The 14,388-nt window shown below is 35.7% G+C and overlaps 1 protein-coding gene across 1 annotated transcript in view; it reads right to left on the reverse strand.

The window, feature by feature from the left end:
• LOC150109712 (vesicle-fusing ATPase 2-like) overlaps positions 1-14,388 on the reverse strand; it is a 408,246-nt gene that overhangs the window by 166,058 nt on the left and 227,800 nt on the right. Inside the window, exon 10 of the mRNA XM_090403040.1 lies at positions 12,451-12,525. Coding sequence (XP_090259166.1) covers positions 12,451-12,525 — 75 coding nt within the window. The remainder of the gene's footprint in view (positions 1-12,450; positions 12,526-14,388) is intronic.

A 14,388-nucleotide genomic window follows, 5' to 3' on the forward strand; every position in this document is an offset into this window, starting at 1 on the left:
AACAGTAGAAGAGAGAGGTATGGGAATGAAAGAAGAGGAGAGAATGGAAACATAGGAGCGATGGAATGGTAAGAGGTATAATGTATGGTGACTCAATGATCCGTGGTGTTCAGGATAGGATGCGTGAGGAGTGTTTGCCAGGAGGAACAATAGAAAGGGTGGCTATGGCAATTAAGAGAAGTGAAAGGGTGGATGAGATGATTGTGATGGTAGGAACGAATGACTTGAGTGGTAATGTAAGTCGGGCAGCGAGAGATATGAGATTTTTGCTTGAGACTGTACGGAAGAAGACAGAGAGAGGAAAAATAGTGTGCGTGTTGCCTAGGTATGATAATGATGAGCTGAGCAGAAGAGCGGTGATATTGAATGGCATAATAGCGAGAATGTGTGACAAGAGAGGACTGGTATATGTGGATGCTTGGAGTGCGTTTGAGGAAAGAGAGGAGTTGTTTGCGAGAGACCGTTTGCATTTGAATGAGGAAGGACATAGGCATCTGGAGAGATTGCTGTTCTGAACGAGTCAGTGTGTCCCAGGGAGGATGATAGCAGGGGTGGCCTCTTGTGGGAATGGATACTTGGGAGAAGGGAGACAATGTCAGGTAAGACTGAGCCCAGTGGAGTCTGGAAGGGATAATGCTGGGTATAGAAACAATGGCATTTATATGCTGTATACTAATGCCAGGAGTATCCGGAATAAGGGAGAGGAATTGGTGGCGCAGATAGCATCAGCCTGGCCAAAAATTATTGCGATCACTGAGACGTGGTTGACAGAATTGGATATAAAAACAGGAATAGAAGTCACTGGGTATAGCATTTTTCGCCAGGATAGGAGGGGAAAGCGTGGTGGTGGGGTGCTGCTTATGATAAGTGATGACCTATGTCCTCTAAGAGTGGAGAATTTGGAAGGTAGTGAGACAAATGATTTTGAGAGCGTATGGTGTGAGGTAGAGGTAGGCAAGACAGGATATTTAGTGGGGTGTTGCTACAGACCCAGGAGCACAGAGGATGGGGACCAGGAGATGTTTAGACAGCTAAGTTTGGCAAGTGCAAGAAGAATGATTGTTATGGGAGATTTTAACTTCAGTAGTATAAATTGGAGAGAGGAAGATGCATGTAACAATAGGGGAATGGAATTTCTAGAATTCTTGAGGGACAAATGTCTTAGGCAACATGTAACAGAGGGAACAAGAGGTTCAAAAATTTTGGATTTGGTTATAGCATCAGAAGAGTTGATAATAACTGAGTTGACGTCTCTCCCACCAGTTGGAGAGAGTGACCATATGGTTTTGACTTGGAAAATGAATAGACATGCAGGAGTATCAAAGAGACGGGAACTTATGTGGAATTATAAGGCAGGTGATTATAATAGTCTTAGACGTCAACTTCGGGAAGTTTCATGGAGGGAGGAATTGGAAGGCCGGGATATCACCAGTGCGTGGGAAATTGTGAAAGAATATTTGTTATCAGCAATGGTAAGTTGTATACCACGAGTGAAGAAGAGGGCGCAATTTGGAGTAAAGTGGATGACAAACAATATTAAACAGGAATTGCATGCGAAAAAGAGGCTATGGAAGAGATATAAGGAGACAGGTGAAGAGATGCATGAGGAATATAAGACACAGGCCAGAAGAGTGACTCGTGTGGTAAGGAAAGCGAAACTGGAATATGAGAGGAGATTGGCCCTAAGATCCAAAGAAAATCCTAGGGAATTTTTTAGCTATGTGGCCAGTAGGAGGAGAAATAACTGTGGAAGAATGATATTGTGGGATAAAAATGGGAATAGAGTGACTGATGCAGAGGACATAGTGGAATTGTTCAATGAACACTTTATTGGAGTATTTCATCCTAGAGGAGTCAGTTTTAATGCTAGAGGGATAGGACTGGTACGAGGTCTGGAGGTACAGGAGGAGAGTGTGTTTCAGATACTGAGTACTCTGGATGTCAGTAAAGCTGTGGGACTGGATGGTATTTCGCCACGAGTTTTGAGAGAATGTGCTAGGGAATTGACAATACCTTTAACGTGGCTTTTCAATGAAAGTCTGGCTTTGGCAAAGGTGCCCAGGGAATGGAAGGAAGGTAAGATAGTGCCATTGCATAAGGGTGGTAACAGACTGGAAGTGTCTAATTATAGGCCAGTCTGTGTGTCATCAGTAGTTGTTAAGATCTTGGAGAAAGTAGTGAGGGACCGTGTACAGCATTGGGCAGATGAGGGTAATGTTATCTGTGAGAATCAACATGGATTTGTGAAAGGACGCTCTTGTTTTAGCAATATGCTAGCCTTTTATAATAAAGTTACAAGAGCATTAGATGAGGGAAAGGCATATACTGCAATTTTCTTAGACTTGGCGAAGGCATTTGACAGGGTGCCACATGATAAGCTGATATTTAAGTTGCAGCACATGGGTCTGGATGTCAGATTGGTCAACTGGATTCAGGATTGGCTGTCTGATAGGTATCAGAGAGTTGTGTATGGTGGAGCAGTTTCCAGGAGGCAGAGGGTTACAAGTGGGGTCCCACAGGGCTCAGTACTAGGACCTATATTGTTTAACCTTTATATCAATGACATAGCCAGTGGATTGCAGGGGGATATTCAGTTGTTTGCGGATGATGCGAAGCTTGGAAGGATTATTAGTAATAGTGCAGATGTGGTAGCCCTGCAAGAGGATTTAAATAAGCTAGATAGATGGGCAAATGAATGGGGGTGTCAGTTTAATGCAGCAAAATGTAAGGTCTTGAGGTTTGGGAAACATCGATGGGATGCTGCATACTCTATGGGAGGAGTTATACTGGAGGAAGTAGGGGAGACAAGAGATCTGGGGTTGATGATTGATAGAAACCTGAAGTTTAGGGGACATATTGCAAAGGTGGTGAAGGTAACACAGAGGATTGCTGCTATTATGAGAAGGACACTGACCTGCAGAGATAAGAGGGTTATCATTCCGTTGTATAAGTCTCTGATCAGACCACACTTGGACTATTGTTCTCAGATTTGGTCCCCAGGATTTGAAGGGGATAAATTAACCGTGGAAAGGATACAAAGACGGATGACAAAGATGGTTTCAGGGCTGTACAAGGATAGTTATGAGGATCGGCTGAGAGAATGTGGACTGCAGAGTTTGGTGGATAGAAGAAGGGGAGGTGATATGATTGAGACTTTTAAACTGTTGAGAGGTGGTTACAGGGTTGACACTGGGGAGTTCTTTCGCTTGGTTGATCAGCGGGAAGGAGTGATGACAAGAGGCCATCCCTGGAAGTTACGAAAGGAAACTGTGAGCAAGAGGGTAAGGAGTGGTTTCTTTGTGTGGAGGGTGGTTGAGCCGTGGAATGCATTGCCTGATGGAGTGGTGGGAGCGAGAACAGTCAGTGGGTTTAAGGAGTGGTATGATAAACTTTGTGTTTCTCAGGGGGGGACTTCCCCTCGATGAGTCTTGACAGACTTTATGTCTTAGAAAGGACCTCCCTCGATGAGTCTTTTGACTCCTTGGAGGCCTGAATAATAATAATAATAATAATAATAATTATGTTCCAACATAAAAATGTGCACAAATTCACACGGAGAGAAGAGGCAAAGATAAGAAAAGTCTCATCGACTATGCTATTGTTGATAGTGATGTTTTCTCACTGGTGCAGGACACCAGAGTGTACAGAGGATTTGAAATTGGAAGTGATCACTATTTAGTCTTGAGTAGGATAAAATTGAATTTCATATTCAAAAGAATAACATGTAAGAAAGTTTTAAAACAAATAAAAGTTGAGCAGCTCTCAGATGTGAACTGTAGACTAAAATATACAAAGATTATTGAAGAAAAAATGAAAGATTTTGAGAACAGGAATCAAACCTTGGAGAATCAGTGGCAAGTCTTGAAGAAAACCCTGACTGATTCAACTAGAGAGGCATGTGGTGAAGTTGTCTGCAAGAATAGAAAAATTAGAACTCCATGGTGGACACAGGAAGTTAAAGAAGCAGTGAAGGAAAAGAAGAAAGCATATCAAAAGTTCCTGGCAAATAAGTCAGCTTGTGTTCTTAGATGATAAAGGTGACATGAAAACAGGAGAAAAAGATATCCTCGAAGTATGGAGTAATTATTTCGAAAAATTGCTAAATGAAACAAGCAGTGATAGCACAGTGGTAAAAAACATCAAAAGGCATACGGTCAGGAATACATATCCATACTTGAAGTAGAAAAAGCCATGAAAGACTTGAAATGTGGAAAGGCAGCAGGAATAGATGATATTCGACCAGAAATGCTGAAGTATGGTGGTATAAAAGTCTTACAATGTCTGCACTGCATAGTTCAGAATGCATGAACAGAGGGACAAATTCCCAATGGTTAGAGTAGCTCTCATAGTACCCATATATAAAAGGGGAAATAAAACTGAATGTGAAAATTACAGAGGTATTTCCCTATTGAGAGTTCCTGGTATGATTTATGCAAGTATACTTGAGAAAAGTTTGGTGAAGAACAAGCTGGATTCAGGTCAAATAAAGGCTGTCAGGATCGATCTTCATTTTATGACAAATAGTCGAGGAAAGCATGGGAATATAACAAAGATCTGTATTTAAGTTTTGGTTTTTGTCGATTTGGAAAAGGCACATGACAAGGTGCCAAGAGAGAAGCTATTCAATATGCTACAGTTATATGGTGTCAACGTGGCATTATATCAAGCAATACATAGTCTTTATTTGAGTTGTAAGTCAGTAGTTAGAACTGAAGGAAGTACAGGAAGATGGTTTAGGTGTGAGACAAGGATGTACATTATCCCGTCTGTTATTCATTATCTATATGGATCACATTATGAAGGAAAGTGGTATTAAACATGATATCAAAATTGGAGATGTTAATGTCAGCTCTTTGCTTTATGCAGATGATGTTATACTTCTAAATAAATCCACTACAAGTCTGCAAGATTCTGTGACTAAACTGAATAACTGTTGTAATAGATATGGCATGAAAGTCAGCAATAAAAAGACAAAGACAATGAAAATAGGCAGAATTGTTGAAAATGTCAACTGTGTTGTGAACAGAGAACCTGTGGAACAAGTAAAATATTTCAGCTGCTTAGGCACGATTTTTAGTGAAGATGGTAAATTTTATATATAGAAATAGCAACAGAATCAACAAAGCTGGTATGGTAGGAAGTCAAATGAATAAATTCATGTGGAATAAGAGACAAATTAGTCAGAACACTAAATTAGCTGTATACAAGACAGTGTTCAAACCAGTTTTAACTTATGGATCTGAGAGCTGGATCAGAAGTAAAACACTTGACCAAAGACTAGAGACCGCACATATGAGAGTCCTGAGAAAGATTAGAGGCGTGAACAGATGGTATTAAAAAGGAGGACATTAGGAAAGAACTTGATATTGTCAGCATCCAGAAATGTGTTAGCAGAGCCAATCTCAGGTGGTATGGTCACTTAAACAGAATGGGCATGGAAAGATTAGCAAAACAAGTGTTCTCTGCCAGGTTGGCAGAAAAAAGACCCGGAGGAAGACCAAGGTATAAGTGGAGTGATACGGTACAAAGTGCCTTAGACGATAGAAATATAAGATCTGATAATGATAATATTGGAGTCTTCAGAAGTAACAGGCTGATTTGGCAGAAAATTGTAGATAGGAAGTTAGTAATGATGTAAATTTTTCATGTAGTATTATCATATCCTGTACATCCCTTAAGGGTACATGGCAGGAATTTGATTATGATGATGATAATTACACAAAATTATATACCAAATAAACTAAGATAAAATTCTAATAGAAGAAACTACAACAGAGATCTAATTGCGACCAAGGCAATGTTAAATGTAATAAGAAAGTTGGAAAATGCTCAAGCATTTACAGATTTTCTTTATTAAGTTTTTTGAAAGAACAGATTCTTAAGAAAAGAAAACAAGTACAGTTAACCCATACTATAGCAAACTTACTGAATATAGAAAATTACAGAATAATCCCAAATGAAGTCCCATAGGCATAATGCCATTATAAAGAAAATTCTTTATAGATCAGGCACAATTATCCACTATAACAAACTATAACAAACTCACAGGAGGACATGCTTTCCTAATGTCCTCCTGTGAGTTTGCTATAGTAAGTTCCATCCGTATAACATAATACCAAATGGACGATATCTTTATCGTTTGGAACCACACAAAAAAGGACCTGTTCGACTTTCTTAACAAAATCAACTCTCTACACCACAGAATCAAATTCACTCTAGAACTTCAAAAAGATAATCAAGTATCATTTCTGGACACTTTAATTAAGTGTGGTGGCAGGAAATGAAATTTACGTTTCACTTCCTGCCACCACATTTCTCAGAAACTTAGTATTGAACACGTGTTGAAGAACCGTGTCTCTCTCCTTACAACAGATCAACAAGACTTAAGTGTATGACGATTGAGATCAAGACATCCACCACTACAATTAACCCAACTACTACTACATTCTAACTTTGACTTGAAGCAAAAGTGGCAAGAACAGTCGGAGAGCCATACAGATGACATCACAAAATTTTCTCTCAATGAATTACAAGAAAGTTTTGATGCTTGCTCACACCTCCCACGAAAATCCTGGACTCAGCTTAATAGAATACGAACTGGTCATGGTGTATGTGCGGACATGCTTTTTAAGTGGGTAAACGACCATCCCCGCCTTGTGATTGTGGAGCTCAGAGACAAACTGTGAACCACATTGTGACTCAGTGTTATCTCAGAGCATATTCAGGAGACAAATTGGACTTTTTAAGTGCTACACCCGAAGCTATGAACTATCTGACCAATATGGATGTAACTTTTAATTTTATTGGTTTTTAAAATGACTTTTGACTTTTAATTTTATATGTTATTAAAGTGTATTGTACTGCATGTTTTGATATTCATGCCATACGAATAAATAAATAACCACCACCAAAATCCATCATGTCAATTGGCAAATCACAAAAATGCCATACATAAAATTTAATACTTATACATAAAATATTAAATACTTGCCTCTCTCAGTATAAATTTTATACTGAGAGAGGCAAGTGAAATGATATGATGTCCAAACCAGTGCAATAAAAAACTAGGCCTGATACTAACTGATCTTTGGGAAGCATACATAAGAGATCTACATAGATGAATATGAATTAAGCTCTGAGTCTTGTTCCTGCATTCAATAAGTGTAGTATGTTAAATGAATTTTAAAAAATGACGGTTTGTTATTTAGAACTCTCCAGGTTACCTCTTCATATTTGTGTTTTAGTGTATCAATCTAAAGAGGTACACAATATTGTGCACCTCTATGAAACTAGATAGAGGTAGATAGATAATGAATCGATCTCTATGAAACTAGAGATTGATTCATTAAATTATCTTACCTTTTTTAGTTTTTTGAAAGTATTAAATTAATAATTATACACATTTGTCTATTTTTTTTCTGTACTAAATTAAGAATTCTATTTATTATATCTACAACTTGTAGAAATTTAAACTTATTACTTTAATATTCTTTCCAGCATCAAATGATATTTCATGTCCAAGATAATGAAAGTATCTATCTATTAATTTATTATTAATAAGTATTTCAGTTTTGATTGGGATATGCCCACAAAATACCATAAGAAAATAATTAAGCCATTAAATATCAGGAGCATACATTCAGGATGTGCTAGATGTGCAGTGCACATCCACGGAATAGCAATATTGCCGGTATTATATTTTTACATTTATTCCTGTTAAAGACTACCCTAATTGTTTCCTGGCTTCACGTGATTCCTAAAATTAAACACAGTATGCTAATGCTTCATGAAGAGGACACTTCATCATATCATCATCAAATTCCTGCCATGTACCCTCAAGGGGTGTACAGGATATGACAGTACTACTTGAAAAAAATTACATCATTATTAACTTCCTATCTACAATTTTCCTCCAAATCAGTCTGTTACTTGTCAAGACTCCAATATTATCATTATCAAATCATATATTTCTATCGTCTAAGGCACATTGTACAGTATCAATCTACCTATATCTTGGTCTTCCTCTGGGTCATTTTGCTGCCAACCTGGCAGAGAACACTTGTTTTGCTAATCTTTCTTCGCCCATTCTGTTTAAGTGACCATACCACCTGAGATTAGCTCTGCTAACGCATTCCTGGATGTTGACAATGTCAAGTTCTTTCCTAATATCCTTGTTTTTAATATGATATTGCCATTTATGCCATCTGTTCATGCCTATAAGAGGACACTTTTAGATGCGTAAACATCACATTACATGTGAGCCTTTGAACAGATGTACAGATGGCGCAGCAGGTCAAATTCTTAGCATTCCAGTGGTTTTAAATCTAGAAGGTGAGGCAGGATGTGCATGGAGACAATAGCACCCAGAAATCAGTGGCTGTGATTGGTTATTGTGTCAACCAATCCAACTGAATATTGTCATAAGTTGCTGTTTATGTTTTCTGAGTTTCATTTGTTTTGCATGTGCAAAGCATGAACTGGGTGTTTAGCACCCAGAAATTAGGGGGCTGTGACATATTCAGTTCAATAATAAGTTGCTGTTTTTGTTTTCTGAGTTTCATCTATTTTGTGTGCGTGAAGTGTGAACTGGTGTGTTTAGGACACCGATATAGACAAGTTTTCTATAAATTATTTATAACTTATAGAAATATGTTATTGTACATATGGACAAAATTATTTTTGTCCATATGTACAATGGGAAACAGTGTTAACAATCTACCGATTATTCCATTTTTCTGCCAGAGCTTTTGCAGATTATATGATTATAGTCGAAGGAAGTTAGAACTTGTGTATAAACAAGTAAGTAAAATTAGTTATTTCAGCCTTCTTTGGTTCAATCCGGAAAAAGAATAATTTTTCAAGTGATTACTTTTTCTGATTTCTGTACGTATTATAAGGCTGTATTTAAAAATCTTATCAAAATTCAAATTATCGGTGTCTAACTCTAGTGTTTACCATTGATAATCTAATCACACCACAAAGCGTAAACGATTTGTGCTTCTCACATAAATAATGCATGTGAAGCATTCCTATTGTTCATTTAACCTTTGTGCTTTTTATATTTAAAATTATATTAATTGATAAATTAAAATATTCAAAGTTATCCTATAATTAATTGCACCGGACCAATTAAGATGAGTACCAATGTACTATGCACTTTTAAAACTTTCATACAGTAATAAAAATGCAATCATATGGTCAAATTAACATGAATTTTGTAGTGCAGAATTCACACGACAGCACACCTAACCTAAATGGGGACACAACACCTCTGTTAAATATTCTCTCTCTCTCTCTCTCTCTCTCTCTCTCTCTATATATATATATATATATATATATACATACATACTCTTATATATACAACAATTACTGTTTACAGTGTTTACTCTGAACATATAGTTATAAAATTATGAGAATATAACAAAGATCTATATTTAAGTTTTGTAGGTCTGGAAAAGGTACTTATCATTATCATCATCATCAAATTCCTGACATGTACCCTCAATGGGTGTACAGGATATGATAGTACTACATGAAAAATTTACATCATTACTAACTTCCTATCTACAATTTTCCTCCAAATCAGTCTGTTACTTGTCAAGACTCCAATATTATCATTATCAAATCATATATTTCTATCGTCTAAGGCACATTGTACAGTATCAATCTACCTATATCTTGGTCTTCATTCTGGGTCGTTTTCCTGCCAACCTAGCAGAGAACACTTGTTTTGCTAATCTTTCCTCGCCCATTCTCTTTAAGTGACCATACCACCTGAGATTAGCTCTGCTAATGCATTCTTGGATGCCGACAATGTCAAGTTCTTTCCTAATATCCTCATTTTTAATACCATCTGTTCACGCCTCTAATCTTTCTCAGGACTCTGATATCTGCAGTCTCTAGTCTTTGGTCAAGTGTTTTACTTCTGACTCAGCTCTCAGATCCATAAGTTAAAACTGGTTTGAACACTGTCTTGTATACAGCTAATTTAGTGTTCCGACTAATTTATCTCTTATTCCATATGAATTTATTCAATTGAAATCCCGCCATACCAGCTTTGTTGATTCTGTTGTCTATTTCCATATTTAATTTACTATCTTCAGTAAAAATCATGCCGAAGTAGCTGAAATGTTTTACTTGTTCGACAGGTTTCCCAGTTCACAACACAATTGACATTTTCAACAATTCTACCTATTTTCATTGTCTTTGTCTTTTTAATGCTGACCATATCTATTACAACAATTATTCAATTTAGTCAGGGACTCTTACAAACTTGCAGCAGATTATTTAGAAGTATAACATCGTCCGCATAAAGCAAAGCGCTGACATTAACATCTCCAATTCTGATATCATGTTTAATACCACTTTCCTTCATAATGTGATCCATATAGATAATGAATAACAGAGGGAATAATGTACATCCTTGTCTCACACCAGATTTAACATTAAACCATCTTCCTGTACTTCCATTCTAACTGCCAACTTTCTAAAAGAAAAGCTGTTCAAAAAAAAAAAAAAAGCTACAGTTATATGGTGTAAATGGGACATTAGACATTATATCAAGCAATACTTAGTTTGTACTCCAGTTATACGACAGCAGTTAGAAATGAAGGAGTTACAGAAAGATGGTTTAATGTTACATTAGGCATGAGACAAGGGTGCATATTATCTCCACTATTATTCATCATCTTGATGGATCACATTATGAAGGAAAATGGTATTAAACCTAATATCAAAATTGGATATGTTAATCATAGCTTTTTACTTTATGCACATGATGTTATATTTCTGAATAAATCCAGTACAAATCTGCAGGATTCCCTGAATAACTACTGTAATATATGTGGTATGAAAATCTGCAATAAAAAGACACTGAAAGTAAGGCAGAAACATTGAAATCATCAACTACATCCTAAACGGAGAACCTACAGAATAGACCATTTCAACTTTTAAGCACAATTTTTTAGTGAAGATGACAAAAATATGGAAATATACATCCGGATTAACAAATCTGGTATGGTAGGAAGTCAGCTGAATAAATTTATATGGAATAAGGGAAATTAGTCAAAACACTAAACTAGCTGTATATAAGACAGTATTAAAATTTTAACTTATGCATTTGAGAGCTGGGTTAGAAATAAAACACTTGGCAATAAATATAAGAGTTCTGAGATAAAAATATATTAAAAATGAGTATTTAAGAAAGAATTTGATAGTGTTAGCATTCAGGAATGTGTTAGCATAGCTAATCTCTGGTATAGCCACTGAGATTAGCTTTGCTAACAAAAGTATTCTTTGCCAGGATGGCATGAAAAAGATCCCAGAGGAGGACAAAGATCTAGGTGGATTAATACAGCAAAAATTGCCTTAGAAGACAGAAATATAAGATCTGATAATACTGGAGTCTTAACGGATAATAGATTAATTTTGAGGAAAATTGTCAATAGGAAATTGATGACAACTTTTTCGTGGACTATCAATAATATCTTGTAAACCCCCTGAGGTACGTGTCAGGAATATGATAATGATAACGGATGTTTAAAGGAACTGGAGAAACGATGTAAAAGAATATTGAAGTACAAATGAAATAAGATAACTCATGTATACTACTTAATGTTGTTATGGATGATATAATAAAAAAAGCATCAATAACTTGGAATCAGACTAAACAAGATAAAAATATGAAACTGTTATACAGATAATGATGTTGTGCTACTTTATGAACATCAAGAAGACTTACAAAATATTACTATACATACTATATCAGAAAGGGAGTGATAGAGAGAGAGAGAGAGAGAGAACAACAATATTGCAATAGGAGATGTGAAGAGTTTCAGGCATTACATTACAGACATCTTTAAATTCCAAAGAACAAAGTAATCCATGTGCTTAAAGGCTAAATATAATTATAAACAGTATTTAGCTGTACACCTCCTTGGAAGTACACATTGGAAATTTGATGACAGTGTAATTAGTTATAATGAGCAAAAAATAAGTTTCTAAAGCTGCTAACAGGTGCAGAAGTAATAAGCTTCATATGCAATTAAACATAATGCACAGATCTTAGCAGGTTCAAACCAGTGTTTTAATTTTTACTTAAATTTTTTTAAAAATATTATTTAGTTACCCACTTTCAGTTTGATAATGATAAGAAAATATGTAAATACTTAAATTCACATTTATTAAACTTATTCATAAGCATTATTTTTGCTTATGCCCAACTTATTTTATCCTTTTTTTTAAATTCCTCTTCGCCATTTTCATTACATAAAACTCATTGTTATAAAGATAAAATTCTCTTATTAGGTTAATCGAATAGTGTACAGGGAATTTCTTTCTACAATCAATTTATTGGTTTGTTTTAGAACACTAATTCTTGTGATACAAATATGTTTTCAATCTAAAAATTAATAAATAAATATACTCATATTTCATAATAAATATACTCACCACAGAACCTCTGGCTTTACAAATTGCATCAATCTCGTCAAAAATAATGATATGTAATCCACTATTGGGACCAAGCTACACATATATATAAAAAAATTTAAAAAAAAGAAAGAAACAAGATTAATAAACTTACCAGTTTTTTTGTTTTTTTTTTTAAATATTTATATATAAAATCCATGTAATGAAAGAAGGCTAATTTCTGAATAATGAATGCCTAACACATAAATCTTCTAAAAACCAGTGATTAAGTCTGAAAACATTTTTATTGCAGTACAATAAAAAAATTACTTGGATAATAAATAAAAACATGGTAAATGTTAAAGAATTTCACATTATTTATGAAACAGAAATACATTTTTTTTTAGACAATCCTAATGTCCAAACAGTATTTGGATCTTATATATTAACAGTGCTGATAAAATTTCCTTGCTTGTTAATTACTTCAATTGTTAACCAAACAATTACTTGGAAATTGTTTGGTTTAACTATAATAAACATGAACCAAATGTTGGAGATTTAGTGGCAAACCCTGAAAAAAAGACTGACTGATTCAGCCAGAGGCATGTAGTGAGGTTATCTGCAAAGTTAGAAAAATCAGAATTGTGGACAAATAAGAAAGCATATCAAAAGTTCCTAGCAAGTTAGCTTGTGCTCTGAGAGAATACAAAGAAAAATGTAAGAAAGCAAAGCAATGTATAAAACTAACTAAAAAAAAATTCACAGGAAGACTTTGGTAAGAACATCGTCGTCGTGTGATTCTTCAGTCCATGGACTGGTCGGCTGTAGCACACAGTTCCAGCCATTTGTACCTCTTTTTGGAGATTCTCTTCATTTCTCCATATCTTCTTGTTCCTGAATTTTCACATAGTCATTTGATGAAGTTCATTCTTGGTCTTCTCCTCATTCTTTTATCCAGGATTTTCCCTTCTATTACTGTTTTGAGGAAATTGTTATGCCTTAGTAGATGTCCTATCCATTTGAGTCACCTCTTCTTTATGGTCTCCAATATATTTCTTTCTTCACCAACTTCTTTGAGAACTCTGTCATTGATTTTTTCCTTTCAACTCACTTTCATAAATCACCTCCAGCACCATATCTCGAAGGACTTTATTTCCGATCTTGTTTAAGGAATGTCCAGGTTTCTGATGCATATAATGCAACTAGCCAGCAAAGGTCTTCTTCTCTTCATTTTGAGTTGCCCGAGCCATTCAATCCCAACCAATGTTAGATAATCTTATGATGCCTTGTGTCCCATGAGCTTCTGTTCACCCTTTACTCCATAATGTGTTCTTTTGGGTGTCTTTTTTATTCTTATTATAGGCAACGCTGTGGCCAGTCTAACATTAAGTCGACACGTGTTGTGCTCCTCAGTAAATTAAGTTATTTTCAGTGAAAACTGCCACTAAAGTGTCACAATCATAACCGTTGGAATCAGCAAGTGCAAATCTTTCTCTTTAACAATATATCCAATGTATTAGTAGTCACAGCATTAAGAGTTGCTATATTATCTCATATCATAAGCATAGGCTGTGGAAATAACCACCATACTGCCCGAACGACAACAAGAACTCCCTCTGCTGATGACCAAACAGACGTCTAGTCCAAAGGTCATTGAGACAGCCAGAGTCACGTTGTATGATACTGATCTGGTTGTCAACAGAGGCTACACCACCAGTGTTCCAGAATTTCCAAAAGCACCCGGAAGGTAAAAGGATTAACTAAAAGCACCGAATGGTACTGCCCAATGCCGAGAAAAACTGAAATGCAAAAATCAATCCCTGGGCAAAAGCAGCAAAATAAGGAAAGGAAAGGAAAGTCAATTCCTGACCTCACTGTTATTGATACTGATAATTTAGATTCCTTTAAAAATATGATGAAAGAAACACTTAATTTTCATATGGAGCAAATTAATCAAAAATTTAAGGATTACGAACACTA

The sequence above is a fragment of the Typopeltis vanoorti genome, chromosome 2 (genome assembly GCF_054136105.1).
Source record: "Typopeltis vanoorti isolate ZY-2024b chromosome 2, IOZ_Tvanoo_1.0, whole genome shotgun sequence".
In the NCBI taxonomy this organism is placed as follows: Eukaryota; Metazoa; Arthropoda; class Arachnida; order Uropygi; family Thelyphonidae; genus Typopeltis; species Typopeltis vanoorti.